At 50.2% G+C, this 19,748-nt stretch overlaps 1 protein-coding gene and 2 long non-coding RNA genes across 3 annotated transcripts in view; 2 read left to right on the top strand and 1 right to left on the bottom strand.

Annotated features, from left to right (window-relative positions):
- The window catches only part of LOC123460067, a 58,775-nt gene extending 46,176 nt beyond the window's left edge, over nucleotides 1–12,599 (bottom strand). Inside the window, exons 1-2 of the long non-coding RNA XR_006636774.1 lie at nucleotides 12,499–12,599; nucleotides 6,849–6,953 (exon numbers count right to left, since the gene is read on the bottom strand). This is a non-coding gene — a long non-coding RNA (uncharacterized LOC123460067). The remainder of the gene's footprint in view (nucleotides 1–6,848; nucleotides 6,954–12,498) is intronic.
- Nucleotides 3,764–9,020, top strand: LOC123460068. The gene is made up of 2 exons (XR_006636775.1): nucleotides 3,764–4,025; nucleotides 8,756–9,020. It is a non-coding gene; the product is annotated as an uncharacterized LOC123460068 (long non-coding RNA).
- A 4,107-nt stretch (nucleotides 12,600–16,706) lies between the features above and the next one.
- On the top strand, nucleotides 16,707–18,231 carry Pou3f3 (POU class 3 homeobox 3). The gene has a single exon (XM_004651694.3). The coding sequence runs from the start codon at nucleotides 16,707–16,709 to the stop codon at nucleotides 18,204–18,206; it is 1,500 nt and encodes a 499-aa protein (XP_004651751.3). The 3' UTR covers nucleotides 18,207–18,231.
- The last annotated feature ends 1,517 nt before the right edge of the window (nucleotides 18,232–19,748 follow it).

The raw sequence follows: 19,748 nt of genomic DNA, 5'->3' as shown, positions 1-19,748 counted from the left end.
CATATGTATTTTTTCATGAGGCACAGTAGCAAGATGGACAATTATCTAATAATTTCAACCAAATGTACTTGGCATGGCCTGACAAATTGGACTCCTTACCTCCCTTTATTTAAAGCAGGGGTAAATATCTTAACCCATACAATGATCTCAAATGGGGGTTCATTCAGGGATGTGTATCCATCTCTGCTAACATTGCTTGACTAAGAAATCAAGCAATAGCTTATGGACTCCAGCTCATGTCTTACAAATTTAATTATGATCACAAATTTAAATTGTTCAAATTTCACTATTTTTTTCCTTAGTAGCTAGAAGGAAAATAAAGCAGCAATACCTGAATTATACAATAATTAATTCAATTCTCCAATTTATTTTGCTTTTGGCAGACATCATCTAATTGTCTCTTTAAAACATGCAGTTACTGGGTAAGGAAAGGAAAGAAAGTCTTTGAGAGAACACAGATCTATCTTAGTATAACTGATGTGTTTTCAATGGTAATGTGGGACTACTGAAGCTGAAGGCCATATTGTCCCTAGGGTGTCTCTGAGCCTTACTAAACACCTCATCCTAGAGAGGGAGGATGGCAGGGAGAGAGGTGGGGAGAGAACAGAGCAAGAGAGGGAGAAAGGAGATTAGTCTGTGAAGTTGAGGGCATTGAAAAGATAATTCACTATGAAAAATGATTTGACAAAATAGCTTGCACTCTAGCAATACCCCAGCAGTTTTCTCAGAGCCTAGTTGGATATGAAACTTGAGATCTGTCAACATTTTATAGTTACTCTGGTTTAACAAGTATTTTTTCTTCTTTTCTTTAAATGCCAATTTTTTTTAATGAAATTGAATCTTGGATGCCTATATTCTGGGGAGTTTTGTTATATTATAGTTCTGTCTGCTTTTAGGCCACAGAATGCCAAACTATTTATTTTTACAAATCTTTCTACATATGTAATTTGAGGTTGCTTAACTCTTTGCCCACTTTATTAATTAAATTGACAGAAAAGGTTATTTTACAATTTTGTATCAAATGACTTTTCAAGCAAATTTTTGAATGAACATGGTACAACCTTCAGTCACTGCAGAGTCGTGTCCCCTCAGTGCACACCACGGCAGTAGGTAGAAAACTTTCTAAAATAAAAAGCTAGCATACTTGCAATTGATCTAAAACCCACAGCTACAGAAAAGTGTGTTTGTCTCTTTCCAAGTAATCATCCTTTTTAAAAAATTACTGTTATTCCAATCATTTTAACTTTGATATTTAAACACAACTGATGAGTCATGAGCCTTTTAAATACTCCCTAAAATAAACAACAATAAATTATACCAGGAAATCAATGTCATGACAAACAGAAAAAAATGTACATATACATGTATATATCTCCAAAGCCAGGGGTGGTGGTGAACGCCTTTAATTCCAGCAGTTGAGAGTCAGAGGTAGGAGGATCACCATGAGTTCAAGGCCACCCTGAGACTCCATAGTGAATTCCAGGTTAGCCTGGGCTAGAGTGAGATCCTACCTCAAAAAAAAAAAAAAAAAGGATTTTAGATGACCAGTACAGATGACTCAATTACAGATTTCCTTATCCTTACAGTTTTGGAAAAGTGCCCAAATTTCATCATCATAATTCCTTCATCAACCCTGACCCACAGCTTTTAAAAGACAAAACTTAGGTAGAACATTTCTTTACATTTGTTGAGCACAAGTGAGCATTTGGACTCTGGCCAGTGAATGCCAATATAATCTTTAACCAAAAAAAAAAAAAGCTTTCAAAAATCCAAAAATTTGAAATGCCCATTAAAAAGAAGTAAATAAGTAACATGTCATCCCATATTAATATAAATTGTTTCAAGGATACATGCAGCTTGAAATTTGCTTTTACATTTTGAGTAGCACTATACTACTGAATACCTTTATTGCACATAGAAGTCTATGATAATAACTAGCTAAAAATGGCTTCTTTGCAATGAAAAAGGATAAAACTGCTCTTCTTTTCTTGTTGTATCAGAATTTAATTTTTGTTCTAAGACAATAGTATTTAATGTACAGAAAAAATCTATCTGACTTTAGATAGAATATTTATATTTAAATGTGCATTTAAAGTAGGCTGCCATTTTTAGTTTATATAAAACATATTATTTAACTTCATAATAATTTTAAATGGGATGTGCTTAAAATAGGACTAGGAATCTATTCTTTTCTGATTTTTGAAGCGTCATCTACAAAAACCGCAATTCACAGCAAAAAGAAAATTTGAATTTTTTCCAGATGAATAAAGTTTGTATACTTCCTCTTGTTTTGAGACTGCTGTCTAATGTATTGTTAATCATAGAAGTTTGGTATCTTTCGCATGGACATGTTCTATGCAAATATATTCAGTTGTGGTATGTATACATTTTGCTATGTTATGTACATAAACATCTACCCTTATGCATATGTATATTTACATCGTGTGTAAATGTGTGTAGTATATTACCAAACTGTACTATACTTACAGAGAGGGAGGAGCTTCAAAGGAATGCCAGGCAATATTTTAGTTAACTGAGTACTATTTTCTATGAAAGTTAATTAAGTTGTATTTTCATTTTTGATTTTCACAGTCCCAAAGGTGGGTGTTGACAGACATGATTATTTTTGGTTTTCCAAAAGGCCAATTTTAAAATATTATGTTATCATATGCTTTAAAAAACTGAAAGTGGAACCAACCCCTTTACCTTTACCTTCTCCTAGGAAGGCCTGTGGGCAAACAGCCTGATAAATAATTCAAAGAAAAACTAAATTTTTATTCCAAAAACAAAAGTTCATCTACTGAAACTAGCTTTGTTGAAATGTAGCTGTCTCTAAATTATCTTATGAACAGGAGTGATTGAAATTTTATCAAAACACTGGCTGCCTAGGGTCTCTTGGGGTAGCTACCGTGTGTGTGTGTGTGTGTGTGTGTGTGTGTGTGTGTGTGTGTGTCAATGTTACTTACAACCTTTCTCCAGGACCAGATAGCACAAAGAACTATGGCTTACAGTAAAATCATCTGAGTAGATCCAAGAAATAAATATACACCATGTTTACATATAATGTAAACATACATATGCATAAAGGTAGATGTTTTATGCACATAACAAAATATATACATATCCCAACTGAATATGTTTGCCTAGAACATGCCCATGAGCAACACACCAAATTTTTATAACTAACAATACATTAAACAGCACAGCCTTGAAACAAGTGGAAGTACATTTTATGCGTTTTGAAAAATGTCAAAGGCATTGAGAAATTATTGGAAATGCTCACGTGCAAACGTTAAGCGCACAGAGGAGCTGCAAGCACTACGAAGTTGTTTTTAAGAATCCTCAGAATCTCAGAGTCTCAAAAACACAAACGGGTTCACAGCCCAGTGAGGGAAAGAGCTGTTTAACGTGCTTCTGAAATTCTCTGCTCTGCCTCCCCTTGAAAAGTGAGCAAACTGGGTGGGATACAGGAAAGGGGAAGGGAGGGAGTCCCTGGTTAATGTTTTAAGAAAGAGAAATTTATTTTGGCCCATGTTTTCTTCTACTAGCCTGTTTTTCTCTTTGCTTGTGGAAAAGTAATTGACAACCCCTGTTTTGTATGAAATTATGGAAATCACAGGCTAGAAAAAAGGGGAGTCATTATTTCAGAACTGAAAAGATGTGGGTGTCTTTACTTCCCCCCTAAAAATTTCCCATCACTGGAAAGGAGCCAGTAAGTCAAAATGGTGCACAACAGACCTCAGTTGTCAGCTAGAGACCTGGTCTTGACTCCTCCCTGGTCCTCCAAAGTGGAACCTCTGCGCAGCCCAAGTCCCTAAAACGCGGCATCCGGGTGCGTGAACCCCATTATAAACAGTAAGCTAGATGATGATCGGCCTGGCCCACTCAACTTTAGCCACTCTCACATGGACTGGCTGCCCACAAACACCCCGGAAATACAAGGGATCCCAGGAGAGATCATTTTGGGAATCAGAAGCGAAGACTTAAGAAGGGAAATGCACAAGTGGAGAAGCGGCCGGTGGATGGTGAGTGAGCGCTGTGTGGAAGCTAAGGTCCTCAGGTGCAAAACCACCCTCTAGCCCCACTGCATCCTCTAGCGCCTCCTGGCCCCGGCCTACGCTGCGCGCGCACGGCACTCACGCGCACACGCCTCCGCACACGCGCTCCCGGCGCGAAGCCGCGCCTCCAGTCCCACTGGAGAGGGACCGTCCCTTCCCGGGCGCTCCCGCCGCAGGGGAAGCGACCTAGCCCCTCCCTGTGAGGTGCCACCAGGGCCCGGGGACTCCGGAGCGCGCTGGCGGGGAACCTGGACTCACGACTGCGGGTGGTACAGGAGACGCGGGGGAGGGAGCGGAGCAGCCGGCCGGGGACAGCCAGGGTGTGGGGAGGGGGTGGGTGACACGTCCCTCCGTGGCTCTACTCCTTCCTTCCCCTCCGCCCTGTGAGAGAGCGGCCGCGGGAAACGCACATTGAACACTACACTGAGCCCGGCGGGTGGCTGTGCGCGCGCCGCTGGGGGAGGGGACGGGGCGCGGGCAGCTGCGGGACCCCACCGGGCTGGGCACGCGCGGGCCCTCCCAGCGCCCGCCTGCAGAGGGCGGCGGCGGCGCGCTGGCCACCAGCTGGGATGGTGGGGCCAGCCTCCGCGCCCGGTAGGGAAGGATGCTTGGAGGACTAGAACTGGGCCCCTCCGCGCCTAGCCAGGGGTCTCAGACAGCCTGGTGGCCGGCGCTCACCGCTAGGAATGGTGTTGTCACACTTGTCCCCGTAGAGGGCCACGAAGCATTGCAGTCCGTTTTTCTGATTCTGCGGCTGCCAGAGGCCTGAGGTGGCAGGAGGAGAACGCCTGCTGGGCCAGTGGCTTAGCTGGGCTCCAGCAATACTGTGGGATTGCGAGGGAGAGCGTTTTTTTCCTCCACGCAGAGCCGCGCACAGCGTCGAAAAGTTTCCTGCCTCTTGGGGGACAACGAAGAATGAAGGGGAAGCCTTCCTTCCTGGCCGAGATGGCTTGAAAGTACTAGAACTATTGGGCGCGAACTGTGTCCTGGGCTTCAGTGCCTGTCACTGCAAAGCACACCCTTTCCCTACCTCTGGGGAGGTTCCTGATGCTGCCTAGCAAACGTGGCTGCTGAGCAGACCACTAAGTGGACCTTGGGCTGGAGCCCCCCCGGCAACATCCCTCTCGGCATTCGGTGGCTGCGTCCCCATGCACAGGGCGTTACCTCGATCAAGCAGGAAAGTGGGGTCCACGTTTCCAAAAATCATGCTTCAGTACCTCATAGGGACAGCTATTCAGGGGTTTTGCAAGAACCCCACATGGGCATACAGGACATAAAGTGCCTTCTCAGAACTGAGACGAGATTTTGTGAAACTCAGCACCCACGCGTGGTCCAGACCCTTCCTCACTGTGGAAGTTCAGCTAATTTTCAGGATAATGACTGCACCACCACCACCACCACCACCACCACGACGTGTGGCATTCCCTTACCCAACAAACCAAAGTTGTACAGAATTTTTTTAAGGCCCACATCTTATAAACGTGAGATTTTGACCAGGCAGTGCAGAGTACTTGAAGCGTTCCATTTTTCTGCGATCCAATTTTATTAGGATTTACTCTCATTTGTGCTCGGTTTCTCTGGGGAAATAATGCTTTGATTAATGTAATCCTGGCCCGGGATCCGCCACATGCCCCTCGACCCTCTCCCAAGAGAAAGGGCCTGTTTGACAAACAATAACAGAACAGCAACTCTTGCAATCTGCCCACACCTTTGGGGGTGGCTGGGGAGAGGGTGACACACGTTCACTCTCGGCTAGCTAAATCCAGTGGCGAAAGGAAAGAGCAGGCTCTGTCTAGGCGAACTTTCCAGACTCAGAGCACTGAACAGCACGACGGGTGGAGGGATCACGGGAAGGGAACGCGGTGGGAGTGCGAGTGCGCGCGTGGTCGTGTGGATGCAAGTGCGCGCTTGCCCTCAGCTGGTCTACTTCTATTGTCCCCCGCCAAAGGCCTCCGCAGCTGGCCAGTGAGCAGCTCCTCGGCCACAGGACATGTCCACAGCGCCCACCTGCGGCCCTAAAGCACGTCCAGAGCAGGTCTTTGTGGGCTACCCAGCCTCTCCGACCTGAGACGCCCTACAGCTGCCAAACCTAGACCAGAAGTCGAGAACGTGAGACCCAGCTCAACGGTTTTCCTCATCCTTCCCTCATGTACCCATCCATTCTCGCACGCGTGCATGCATACTACACAAATCCGTGAAGTGAGTTGTTCTTCGCCCTCACTGCGGGCTGGGAAAGGCGCCCGCTTCCCAGCTCTCCCCCTCCACTCATGCCTGGCCTCCTCCCGGAGGGAAGAAACAGCTCAATTACGAAAAGGAGCAAAGGAACGAAATTCGAGGCTTCGTGGTGCTCGCTGGAGCTCTTCTCGTCCCCATTTGTGTCACACAGTCCCCACCCCCACCGTCCGCGGCTGGGGAGGGAGGGGAGGCGGGGGTGCCAGGGGTCCTGCCCTGCTCCTCGGGAACAAAGCCCGCCTCCGGAGCCCGCCCGCGGCCGCGCACCGAGCGGGTGACAAAGGCAAGAGGACTGTGCTGAGCTCCCACCCAGCGCTCCTAAGGGCCCCGCAGGAAAGAGACCCAGAAAATGGGTGCGATTTGCACCAGGGCTTTCCTGGGCTCCTGCATCTCGTTCCCGGGTACCCAAAAGACCTGTTAGGGTGACTCAGCGTTTATCTCGGCTCCCCCTTATACCCCTCTGCCTCCCTCGAGTCCTCAGTCTCCTCCGTCTCGCCAGGTATTTTTCCCTCTTCACCTCAGGCTCTTCACCTCAGCCCTTCCCAGTTTGCCATTTACCTCTTTTTTTTTTTCTTTTCCATAGACAAGCAATGCTAATTCGACTTCTGTATGCCACGTTATGCACGTTGAAATAACGTTGTGAGAAACCTCGCTGGGCAGCCCCTGCAGAAAGGGGGAAAGTGATGGGAGCCTTTTAATTTTATTATGCAAACTGTGCTCTAAATAAAATAAAATGCATTAGAATGCGATCTAGGAAGCCAAGCCTAGCTAGCCCTGAGGCCCCCACATATTACCGCTGATTCTGCAAGAGTCCCTTTTGGCGCCCACAAATAACAAAAATGGAGGGGCGAGGGCGAAAGCCGCCCCGGCCCTGTAAAATGGAAGCCTAGAGCACCCGACTCTCCTTGAGACAAACCTTTCTGGAAAAAGTTCTAACCTTGCATTCTAACCCTGCAAGGAAATTGCTGCCAAACCTACCAATAAAATTGTAGACTTTTTGAATTTAAGATAGTTTAATGGTGTTATTCCAAGCGAGCTTTTACTTGATGGTTTTTGTGACATGAATAATAAGAGGGATCCAGTCCACGCCACTGGGACGGTATGTGCCTTGACTTTGCAGGGATCTTTGCAGCATGATTTGATACTACATTAACATTTAATGTTTATCAAGTGTCACTGGATGCCTGGGATCCTCCCCGTGGGCTTTATTAACCAACCAGACTCCCTACAGAAAACTTGGGGAGAGCTGTGAGTGTTTAAAACAATAGGGGACATTTAACTTTAAACTTGCAGCCAATAACCCCCAGCTACAGGAAGCTACCTGGAGCAAGGTCATTTAATTCTCCCACTTAAACTTCTACTAAGTACTTAAGTGCCTAAAGTAACACTGCTGCAAACTATGGGCTTTTGGAAGCATCACATATCAGTGAACACATTTGGTACTATGTTTCTAAAGTGAGTAACAATAGCCAGGCATTCTTGAAAATGCCCTGAGGTTGGCTGTCCCAAGTGGACACTGGGTAGGGTACAGCCCCAGGGGAAGGAGTAGAGCTTATGAGGTGGAAGCTTCAGACATTAGGGAGCAAAATTCCAGCAGAAGCACCATTTGGTAGAAATATAGAAAGGAACAGCCTTCAGTCTGACAGACTGCAATCTGCACCCATCTCCTCAAACAATAGCTAAGTTCAAATGTCAAAAAAAGCTAATAAAAAAAGAGAAACTAAAGTGCAAGAATTGTTCTCCAGTATGACTCTCTTCTTCATGTCAGAGTTGCAGGCTATGTCCCAGAGAGGAGATCCTCTAAAATGCATAGGGAATGTTGGGTGTGGGGAGTGTCCTCAGAAAAGGGCAGTTTAATTCGGTTCAGACCACTGCAAAACAGCCACCCTTCTGGTAAGCTGAGTCAATATTTCTTAGCTTGGTTTATATAAAACACACACACACACACACACACACACACACACACACGAAAGCCAAATTGACCTTGAAATATTTTTTGAGCTAACTTATTGTCAATAAATCATCACCACTCCAACACCTCTCCTCAGTCCAGCTGGGCTCTATGTTACCTAGCCCCAGGAGTTGAAAGAAGGTGTGGAGGGACACAAGAGAATAGCTCATCGGATCCAACCTCCCCAATCCCCCCAAAATTGGTAGAGATCATCACCAGGCTTGTAAGGATGATGCATACAGCTAACATGGGCATAGTTGGAAATGGGTTGTTTCAACAGCACAAACTCAGAATTTAAAAACAAAATAAAAGCACACACTTGATTACTGGCTAATGGACTGTGCTTTCTTAGTTTATTTTCCACAACTGGACCATCCCTGTAGTTTCAAACTGACTTGGAAATATAGGAACAGGAGAGGCTTACTACCGGAGTAAAGAATCAGCTTCTTTGAATTCATAATTTCTCCATCAAATCTATTCAAAAAGCACCTAAAGTCTTGCTCCTTTCCCCCAGGTCAGACATTATTAAAATGATTCAAAGAAGAGAGAAAACGGTGCTACGCACACTTTAAAAAACTGAGAAACAACCCAGAAACAACTCAACCACTCCTCACCGGACAAACTGCATTTCCCAACCTAAAGATACTGTTGCAGAGCCTTTCCTTTGTATAGAGGACATATTGCAGGTTGTGAGTATGCTAAACATTTTAATTTGTAAATGCTAATGGAAAATGGGCTTTCAAGCCGCAGCAGTAGTCAAATAGAAGCAAATGAGGAAATGCCTACTTTGTGTTTTTTGCATTGACCCAGGTAATGTTCTTCATTCTCTCATTTGGCAAAAGCAATTTCACCAACCCTACCAATTAAGTCTGGAGCTTTGTCCAGAACTTTGGATCTTAATTCAGACCCACCATTATCATTTCCACTACTAAATCATTACAGAATGTTCAAGTGGTCTCCATGACGTGTCAGATCTTCTCAAAGTAACTTGTTGCTTGACCCTGAATTCTTATGTTCTATTGCTGTTACTGAAAGTTACCTAAGACTGTCACAGTCATGAGAGGCAAATATTGCTTCAATGTTCTTTTTAAGTACATTTGCAAGAAAGGAAAGTAAGCAGTAGCCTAGCCAATCACAGATTCAAGGAAAAATCACACAGGAAATTGTTCTCTAAGTATCAGTGTTTTGCAAAAGACTGACCAGAGAAGTTTTCGTCCCTTCTAATATTTTGAATAAATTGAACAATCCTGCACTTGCGGAGCACGTTAAGCTTTGAGACATTTGTCCAGTTCCTGTGGATCTCCCCCAGAAGTCTTTTGTCTGAAATGACTGCGAGAGCTGAGGAAAAAGCAATGTTTGGTCTCAAATTACAGTTTTCTCAATTCTCCACTTTGTTTTATTCGAGTAAACCTGGCAGTATACTTCCTGTGTCCAAATGTGAAAGGTCAAGGGCAAAAATCATATAATTAAAGTATATTTGAGTGTGTTTCCTTGGGTTATATGATTCTCATACTCTTTCTACCCTCAGCGATGAAACCCCACTTCAGTCCCAACCCGAACTTACTAAAATTAGTTGTGAAGAAAAACTGTTCCGGACTGAAGCCTTGTTGGCTTGCAGCTAAGTTGGAAGAAAGCCGGTGGCAGTCTCCCTCACACAGGAACAGCAGAGCCCTTGGTGATACCCTGCCTAACAGGCTCAGTGACACTTTCACAGGTGCCTCTACTGCCGAACCAAGGCAATCAGCTTCACACTCACAGTCACTCACGGCTTCTCTTTCTCCATCACGCTCTCTAAACCTCCTTGGGAAAATTTAGATGAACTGACTAATTTTTCAGAACCAGCCAGGATTTGCCCTGTACTCTTTTAGTAAGCTTTCTACATAGCCCCATACATCCTTTGCCACAATAAACTTCAGCCTTCTCTGCACCACCTTAAGGGTCTTAGAGGCAAAAACTTTGGGCTCTACAAAGGGCCTTCTTCAACAGAGGAAAGGAATATTCTTAAAAGTTTCAGTCCACCGAACCTCGAACCTATGGCTAGCTTATATTTTCTTTTATCTACCAAACCTTCCAAGGATAAATGTAAAATCTCTCTAAAGTCATTAAGAATAAAAGTAACTACTCAATATCAAATGTAGGAAAACAGCTTGAGCACCTTGCTACACCCTCAAGAATCTGAGTTTTATTTAGAAGGCAAGACATGACAGGTTGAAGAGCTTCCATTCTTGAACAAATAATACCTTCAAAAGCATTTCATCTTCTTGGCTAATTCCTCCCCCACCCCCCAAAAAATATTAATATTACAGTCTGGAATATAGTTTCCTAAGTAGCCTCTAATGCAACGATAGCAATAATATTTTAAAGGTGTTTTTGCTTTTACAGCCCATTTCTATAAAGAGCCCTCCAGACACTTCCCCTGAGAGACATGGAGGAATAGTTTCTGCAAGGTTGTCTTCCTGGGCCATTTCATAGACGTGAGCGAAAGGGAGCTAGAGAAGTCATGGCCTAATATTTTAAAACCCTGTGTTATGCAATGTATGCACTCCTCGTGGTGAATATGCATGGAAAGGTAGGGGTGGTTTGCTCCTCTGGCAAGTTTGGAAGGCTGGTTTGCTACATTTCACTCAGTTCCCGCTACAACGAGTCAGTGCGCCCCCTGCTGACTAATCAATAGTGCTACTCTTAAGCAAAGTTTATTTTGTTCAGTAAACCGTGTCATATAAAATTAACAACAACCAGTAAAATTAACTTATATGTTTCAACTGTAAAAGTCCAAAACAAAATAAAGCTAGTTTTAGTGGGTCTAGAAATCTCGATTTTGGCTTCTCCTCTTTGGCTGAATCAAGGTCCTTTTATCTAAAGCCCAGTGCACAAACATATAGCTTAATGTGACTAGTGTTCTTCCTTTTATTTCTTTCTCTATGGCAACCAATATGCTCTGCTCAGAAATGTTCCCCATCAAGGAAACAAATGATCTTCAGGGAGTAGCTCTATATGGCATCTGGTCCAATGGAGCACACAGAGTTAACCCCAGTCAAATGCAACGCTGCCAAAGGAGTGGAAAACTGGTGATTCTTAGCCCCCTCCCCAACTCACACCTCTTCCTCTCTCATTACATACCATTTCATTGATTTGCTATCAACTGTTTCCAAATAAATTACTAATTCTAAATTGCAAGGTGTTCTGTGCACAAAAGTGTAATAAAATTCTAGCTGTTTGACCCTCCCCCAACACACACACGGGGGGCGGGGGAGTAGGCTTTCTTTTAAAAGAACAAACCCAAGAAGCTTTTAAAATTGTCTCGGGCCTATTTCACTAAGGTAAGATGCTCACACGGACCTGGACCTGGCATGGCTATTTCCTTTGGCCATGTTTATCTAATCAGTGCTTCTAGTAATTTTTACCCAAACCCGGGGCGCAGCGATGAACAGGGGCTAGGTTGGACTGTTGAAAAATGGAAAACCCTGGAAAATCTAGTTCTCCATGCTGAAGCCCCGATGTCCTCTGGGAATAAAGTCTAGGGACGTCCTGGTTAGTTCTGATCCACCAACCCTTCCTGATGGGCTTGCGCAACTGAGCCAGGGGCTGCAGCTCATTGCCTGTTCCTGAGACCGAGCCCGAGCCAGGGGTTCACTGACTTCCTGCCTCTTCTCCTTGGGAGCTTCCTCCTTCTCTAGCTCTCTTCCCTCTTTTGGCCAGGCCCCCTCCTCACTCCAGCCTCCTGCTGCCAGCCTTAGTCCTCCCACCCAGATCCTGCTGGGCTGCCACAGTGCAGCAAATCCACACTCGTTTCAGAAGGAGGGTCTTCCTCCCTAACCCTCATGCTGCGGGTGGGGCGAGGGAGAGTCCCAAACAAGAAATATTTATATACTGCCTGTTTAATCATCACCTCTTTTCTAGGGTTTATCCCCTCCCATAATCAACAATTAAAATTAATAGCCCTCTCCCAGCCTCTCCCCAAAAGAGTAGCTTTTGGCGGTGTGATCTTTGGAATGAGTCCATTTTGTATGTAATATTTTACACCCCCTAGAACACTCTGCCTCCCTTCTTTCAGACACTTGCTAGGTAGACCCCTTCTTGTCCCAAGCAATGAAAATATGCTCCCAACCTTGAAAGAACGTAAATGAATACGACAGAAAGGAAGGAGAGAACAAGAGAAAGCAGGGGAAGAAAATGAAAAACACTTACCTAGAAAACTTCCAAGGCTACATTTTAAATAAAAGGAGGGTGCTTTAAAAAAATAAATAAATAAGGTACCTGAGGGGGGTGGACGAAAAGGCATAATCTCAACTCTCCAGAACCGAAGCGTCCTTAGCCTTCCCTGTACACTGACTCCTCGAAGCCCAGCTCTCACTAGTCTATTATTTTCACCAAAATATATGAAAATGTATGCAAATGAAAATCAGCACTAACTGTTCTCCCCTTGTTATATACTTTGGATTTTTTTTCCAGACAAAACAATCACACTCCGCAAAGGGAGGGGGCGGATGGGGTAGGGCGGGGTGGAGGAAGCTGGGGAGCGATTCGAGAACTAAGTACGTGGAGAGGGGGGGTGGAGAAGGGGACAGACCTCGGAACAGAAGTGCATTTCTGTTATCGAGGAACACTGCGTTGGGGGGCTTCCCGTGCGCACACCCTCCTCGCGGAGAGGGAAAGTGAATCTGTTTGCTGAGGCGCTATCACGTTTCATCAGGCCACCTGAGACTGCTTTTGAAAGCGTGTACTGTGAAATTCATAGCAGTAATTTAGACAAAATCCTCACTGTATATTAATGAAAGGCGGCCCCATGGCTCTGTTCCTATCCTCCCCATTCAGTGTAAACAAAACCACGAGACTCTCGGTTTTTGAGCCCGATCCAAGCAAAATCGGCAGGAAAGGAAAACACGGGGTGCTGGCACCGACTATTCAAACGTCCGCACCTGGAGATCGCAGATTTATTCAATGAAATCTGTGTTCCATCTCTGATATATACATCCACTCAGACGTAAATTTAAAAAGGAACCTTTCGGGGACGCGGGGAGGGAGGAAAAATCGTTCTGCTTTGGGGTTTGGTTACCGCCGCCTTTTAGACCTCTGTGGCGACTGGATCCTTCGCCCAGAGGGACAGGACGCGCCGCTCCACCGGCTCGGCGCGTCTGGCTGACCTTAGATCGTGCGGCGGCCGCGCGGAGCCGCTGGGACGCCGCCTGGTCCCGGAGGTGAGGGCGGCCCAGGGACTCGGCCCCGCGGGAGCGGGCAGGCCGGTTCCCGTGACCGTCGGAGCTCAGAGGCGGCTCCGCGGATACGCTCCCGGGAAGCTGTTAGCGGCGGGCCACGGGCTGCAGAACCCGCGGCTACACTCACACTTATTAGGAGCCGTGTATTTATTGAATGTCCGAATTGGGTTAGTTCATTGGAAATCCCCAAGGAGGGTTCAATTTGCCCTTGTTTTCGTTGCCACTTTCTCTCTTTCTCCCCCTCTCTCTTTTTCCCCTAGGTTCTCAGAGGTTCCTCTGTGCGGCGTTTCCGCTTGGCCGCGTCCCTCTACTCCATCCCACCCCACCCCCGCGCCTCCCGCCTCCCCGGCGGGCGCACTCCTCTTCCTCCTCCTCCACCTCCCCTTCCTTCTCTTCCTCCGCCTCCAGGCCCCCCTTTAACTCTTTCAGCCAGGCTGAGGCTCAGAAAGCATTTGTCGCCGCCAGTCACATCCACTGCGCAAAGCCATCCGAAACCGAAAAGAAAGGGGAAAATAAAGCACCTCACGCCCGAGAAGAGCGAGCGAGCCCAAACCCCAACACTAATGAAACACCACTACACACACACACACACACACACACACACACACACACACACGAGGGGGGAGAGGGAGGGAGGGGGAGAGACAGAATGAGAGAGAGAGAGGGAAAGAGAGAGAGGGAGGGAGGAAGGAGAGAGGTGGGGCGTTGGAGGGCGCGGCTGGTGGAACCCAGTACTCTGGCCCGGCTCTGGCTGCCACGGGCATTGTAAAGGCATTGGGGTCGAATCCACTTACGATAAACTATAGGGGAAGGTCGGCTTGACTGCCTTTCAAATACATCCCTTGGCTCCGCTGACCAGCACCCTCCAAACTCACAAGGGCACGCACGCTACTCGCATGAATCCCGGAGGAGGGTGGGAGGGAAGAAGGGAGGGAGAAAAAGAGAGAAGGGGTGGGGGGGGAGAGCTGGTGCGGCAGCGAGCTGTCCGTCTCGCGCGCGTGGGCCCGGCGCAGGTCGGGGCTGCAGGTTTCGCACATGATGGCATCCAAGAACTTAAACAAAGAGGGTCGCCGTCGGCGCGCTGCGACTGCGGATTTCCAAGGAGCTTGGCCACTGGAGCTCTATGCGAGACTGAGCCTCCCCTTCCCAACCCCGCCGACACAGAGATGGGGGTCGGCGCGTGAAGGGAAGAGGAAACTTTGAAACCTCTGGGGACACCTCTGTCTATAGGTAGTAGCTGGAATGGTGCATACGTGGCGCGCGCTTTACAAATCTGTGGCATGGGGGTGGGGGGGGCAACACATCGCAGTCTGGATAGAGTGGGTAGACAGCTATTTTTCATGATTTTTCCTCTCTTCGTTAACCTTCTGATCCCTCGGTCTTCCTTCCATCTCTCTTCCTTCCCTCCTCCCCTCGCCCATCTCCCATCTTCCCTCTCCCCTCTCCCCTCCTCGGGCCTGTGGAGAACGCCCCAGGCTGCTCAGGGAATACCAAGGTTTGGGCCGGACACTAAGAGTTAAGATGTGGTGGAGGGGGAGACGGGGGAGGGGCGAGGAGGGGAAAGTGGCCAGGGGGAGGGAAGCTGGGAGGGGGGACGACAGATTTCCAGCTTCTACGACGCTCTGCCTAAATTAAAAAGCAACCAATCGGAACGGCCGGAAGGGGGGCCGCGCGTCCTGAGCCAGTCATTCCGGGCCTGCCAATCACCCAGCGGGTAGCCAATCAGCGGGGGCCCTGGTGCTCGACTTCCTTGTATTTGGGAAAGTGTGGTGGTGGGTGCGCGCTCTCGGCGGAGGGTAAACATTCGACAGTCCCTGCTCAGAGAGGGAGGGACAGAGAACGAACTGTCATATCCAAGCAAGAGCGGGCGCCCGCAGGAGAGAGAGAGGGAGTGAGAAAGAGAGAGAGAGACAGATTGAGAGACAGGAAAAGTGAAAGAGGGAGAGAGCGCGAACCGGAGCGCAGAGCTGAGCTCCCGCTGCAACTCCGCTCCGGCTCGGCCAGCGGCCGCCCGCGCCCGTCGCCAGTGCACTCTGCGAGCCGCGCAACGTGCCCACGGGAGTTGCTTGTGTATCAAGGATCCCCTCTATGCACACACACATCTCCACCTTCACCTCCACCAATGCACTCTTGTTCTTCTTCCTCCTCCTTCTCCAGACAACTGCGGGGGAAAAAATAAAACACCAACCCCAATCGTCAGCAACAAGGTAACAGAGCAATTCGGCAGTTTTTTACCTGTTCAGTTTTTTTTTTCCTTGTTATATTTGTTTCCTAATTTCTGCCCAAAAGGAAAGATGTCGCCTCTGACTGTGAGTGTTGCGAGGAGAATGGAAAGGGACTCTTGTTTCAGAGACAACCAAGAGCTCCGGCAATAGCAACTTCAGAGAAATGCACCATCGCAAGAAGTTTTCCTAGGACAGAACAAAACTTGAAAGGAGAGGACCAGAGGGGGAGAGCAGGAGGCAGCCTTCCCACTCCGCAGACGCGAGCAGCCAGCATCACCCCGCCTTCAAGGACGAAAGAAAGTTTTACTATGCAGAGGGAGGACGAGTGAAATGTGTTCCTGAGAAGAAGAGAGGAGATCGGGGAAGGAGAGGCCGGTGGCCGGCCATCCACAGTTTGGCCAAGTAGGAGAGGGACAGCTTCGTTCTTTGTTGTCTCGCGTGAAACCTTCACTTAGCAGGTGGACAGAGCCCCGCGCCCGGGCAGAGTCCGCGCCCGCCCGCCCGGGGACTGGAGGAGGAGGAGGGGCGGGAGCCCGCGCGTCCCCGGAGAGCGCCCGAAGTACAGGTCCCCGCCCCGCTGGGTGAGCCTCGCTGGAGCGAGCCCATTGCTCTGGGCCGGGGGGTTGGCCACGACCCCCCCTGAAAGGGCTGGCCACGGAGTGCGCCCCGACAAGCGATACCCCGTCCCCAGGGCGCTGCTGCTGCTGCTGCTACTGCTGCTGTTGCCTTTGCTGACCCCGGCCGGCCGGCGACCCCCGCGCCCTGCCCAGCGGCCTTGCAGCTGCAGCCGGGGGCCGCGGCGGCGGCGGCGGCGGCGGCGGCGGGGGCGGAGGAGGCGGCGGAGGAGGAGGAGGAGGCGGCGGCGAAGGCGGCGGGGCCGGCGGGGGCCCGGGGCGGGGGAGGAGGAGCGGGGGCGAGAGGAGGCGGGAGGAGGGGGGGCGCGGCGGCGGCGGCGGCGGCGGCCGCGGCTGCTGCTGCGGCGGCGGCGGTGGTGGCGGCGGTGGGGTGGCGGGAGCGGAGCGGCATGGCCACGGCGGCTTCTAACCCCTACCTGCCGGGGAACAGCCTGCTCGGGGCCGGCTCCATTGTGCACTCGGACGCGGCCGGGGCCGGCGGCGGCGGCGGAGGGGGCGGGGGCGGGGGCGGCGGTGCTGGGGGCGGCGGCGGCGGCATGCAGCCCGGTAGCGCCGCTGTGACCTCGGGCGCCTACCGGGGGGACCCGTCCTCCGTCAAGATGGTCCAGAGCGACTTCATGCAGGGGGCCATGGCAGCCAGCAACGGCGGCCATATGCTGAGCCACGCGCACCAGTGGGTCACCGCCCTGCCCCACGCCGCCGCCGCCGCTGCCGCCGCCGCCGCCGCCGCCGTGGAGGCGAGCTCGCCGTGGTCGGGCAGCGCGGTGGGCATGGCTGGTAGCCCCCAGCAGCCGCCCCAGCCGCCGCCGCCGCCGCCGCAGGGCCCCGACGTGAAGGGCGGAGCCGGACGCGAAGACTTGCACGCCGGCACCGCGCTGCACCACCGCGGCCCGCCGCATCTCGGCCCCCCGCCGCCGCCGCCCCCTCACCAAGGCCACCCCGGGGGCTGGGGGGCGGCGGCGGCTGCCGCCGCTGCCGCCGCCGCCGCCGCCGCCGCCGCGCACCTCCCGTCCATGGCCGGAGGCCAGCAGCCCCCGCCGCAGAGCCTGCTCTACTCTCAGCCCGGGGGCTTCACGGTGAACGGCATGCTGAGCGCGCCCCCGGGGCCCGGCGGCGGCGGCGGCGGCGGCGCGGGCGGCGGCGCCCAGAGCCTGGTGCACCCGGGGCTGGTGCGCGGAGACACGCCGGAGCTGGCCGAGCACCACCACCACCACCACCACCACGCGCACCCGCACCCTCCGCACCCGCACCACGCGCAAGGGCCCCCGCACCACGGCGGCGGTGGCGCGGGGCCGGGACTCAACAGCCACGACCCGCACTCGGACGAAGACACGCCGACGTCGGACGACCTGGAGCAGTTCGCCAAGCAGTTCAAGCAGCGGCGCATCAAGCTGGGCTTCACGCAGGCCGACGTGGGGCTAGCGCTGGGCACGCTCTACGGGAACGTGTTCTCACAGACCACCATCTGCCGCTTCGAGGCCCTGCAGCTAAGCTTCAAGAACATGTGCAAGCTCAAGCCGCTGCTGAACAAGTGGCTGGAGGAGGCGGACTCGAGCACCGGCAGCCCCACGAGCATCGACAAGATCGCCGCGCAGGGCCGCAAGCGCAAGAAGCGGACCTCCATCGAGGTAAGCGTCAAAGGCGCCCTCGAGAGCCACTTCCTCAAGTGCCCCAAGCCCTCGGCTCAGGAGATCACCAACCTGGCGGACAGCCTGCAGCTCGAGAAGGAGGTCGTGCGGGTCTGGTTCTGCAACCGCCGGCAGAAGGAGAAGCGCATGACGCCCCCTGGGATCCAGCAGCAGACTCCCGACGACGTCTACTCGCAGGTGGGCACCGTGAGCGCCGACACGCCGCCGCCGCACCACGGGCTGCAAACGAGCGTGCAGTGAAGGCCGAGGGCGCCGCGCGAACAGGGCCGCCGCCGCAGCCGCCGCCGCAGCCGCAGCCTCCGCCGCCAGCACCGCCATCGCCCCCTCAGCCGCCGCCAGCTCCTCCTCCGCCGCCGCCGCCGCCGCCGCCGCCCCGCAGACCCAGCACTTGGGCTGTGGCCCGCTCGAGGCCCGGCGCATCCGCTGCCTCCCCTCCGCCCAAAGACAGGCAAGCTGGCCCTTGGAGGGAACAAAATAATAATAATGAAGGAGACTCGGACGGAGGAGACTCTTTTTCAAGTTCAAGGAAGGAGGGACCAAAAACATTGAAAACCATAACAAATGCCCAGACTGTTTTTCTATTCATATATAATAACAAACAAAGCCGGACGAGGATAAAGGGGCAAGCGGGAGATCTCGTTTATTGTGGTGGCGTTTGGTTTTTGTTTTGAACGAAGGTTGAAGATGCCTAAGGCTCCAAAACTGCACTCGAGGTGTTGCACGCCCGGAGATGTCCTGCATCCTAGCAGGGGACACCTGCCGCCGCCTCCTCGCCTCTAAAATAAAGAGACACCCCCTCCCACACACACACACACACACACAGAAACCTTTCTTCCACTTCCTCCAAAAGGGCTGCCTGAAAGATCCACGGAAACTTTCTTTACTAAGAACGACCTGAAAGGAAGCAGAAGCACTGGGTTGCATCCCGGCCTGACTCTGCTCCAGGACCCTGTATTTTCATGGCCATGTTAAAACGTCTTTTGGGAACAAATAAATCACCTATTAAAAAAAAGTCTCCAGAAAAAAAAAATCACAGCTTCTGAAATTAACAGACTGAATAGCAAAGCCAAAAGAAAGCACCCTCAAAGTAACCTTGGAAATAAAAAAAAAAAATCTCTAAACAGCAGAAGAAGAACGTCCAGCCGGGACAGGCGGCTAGAGTCCTGGCCAGCAAAGGCAGATGCTGCCCGGCTGCCAGGCAATGGAGCCAGGGCCCAAGCCTTCAAAGTCGCCCAGGGGAGGCCCAGCCACCGCCATCAACCCCGGCTTTGCCGCCTGACAGCTGGGGTGCACCATGCCTAAAGATTCCACCACTAATATTTTTTTTATTAATATTTTTTATTTTTTATTTCTGGACTGACTCAGATAAAGGGATTTAGAAAGACTGAACGTCAGCCGCTGTACTTCTCTTGACTTCTGTCCTCAATCCGTTGCCAACTTTGATTGAATGGGTGCTGCGGATGTGATTATATAATACTGCCATTTCCAAGCAGTGTTTTTGGTAGGTTTTAATAAACAGACTTTTCAAATGACGGCAATATAGAATCGTTAGATCCGTTGTTGATCTAAAAATATTTGCTTTATATTTTCATTAAATGACTTCTTTTAATATTTTATTCAGAATACTTATGAACTGCTGCAAAACGGTAATTTATTTTTCCCCAGATCTTGTATTACGTGTTTTTTTCAGACGAGCACAAATCAAAATGAAATGAAAATATGGACAGTTGTTAGGTAATAAGGGTATCTTTTGATGTGATCATTTGATTGTAATTTAATTTG

This window comes from Jaculus jaculus, chromosome 4 (genome assembly GCF_020740685.1).
Source record: "Jaculus jaculus isolate mJacJac1 chromosome 4, mJacJac1.mat.Y.cur, whole genome shotgun sequence".
NCBI classification, from domain to species: domain Eukaryota; kingdom Metazoa; phylum Chordata; class Mammalia; order Rodentia; family Dipodidae; genus Jaculus; species Jaculus jaculus.
Note: the sequence above shows the minus strand (reverse complement) of the source record. Positions and strands in the feature narration are given on the sequence as shown.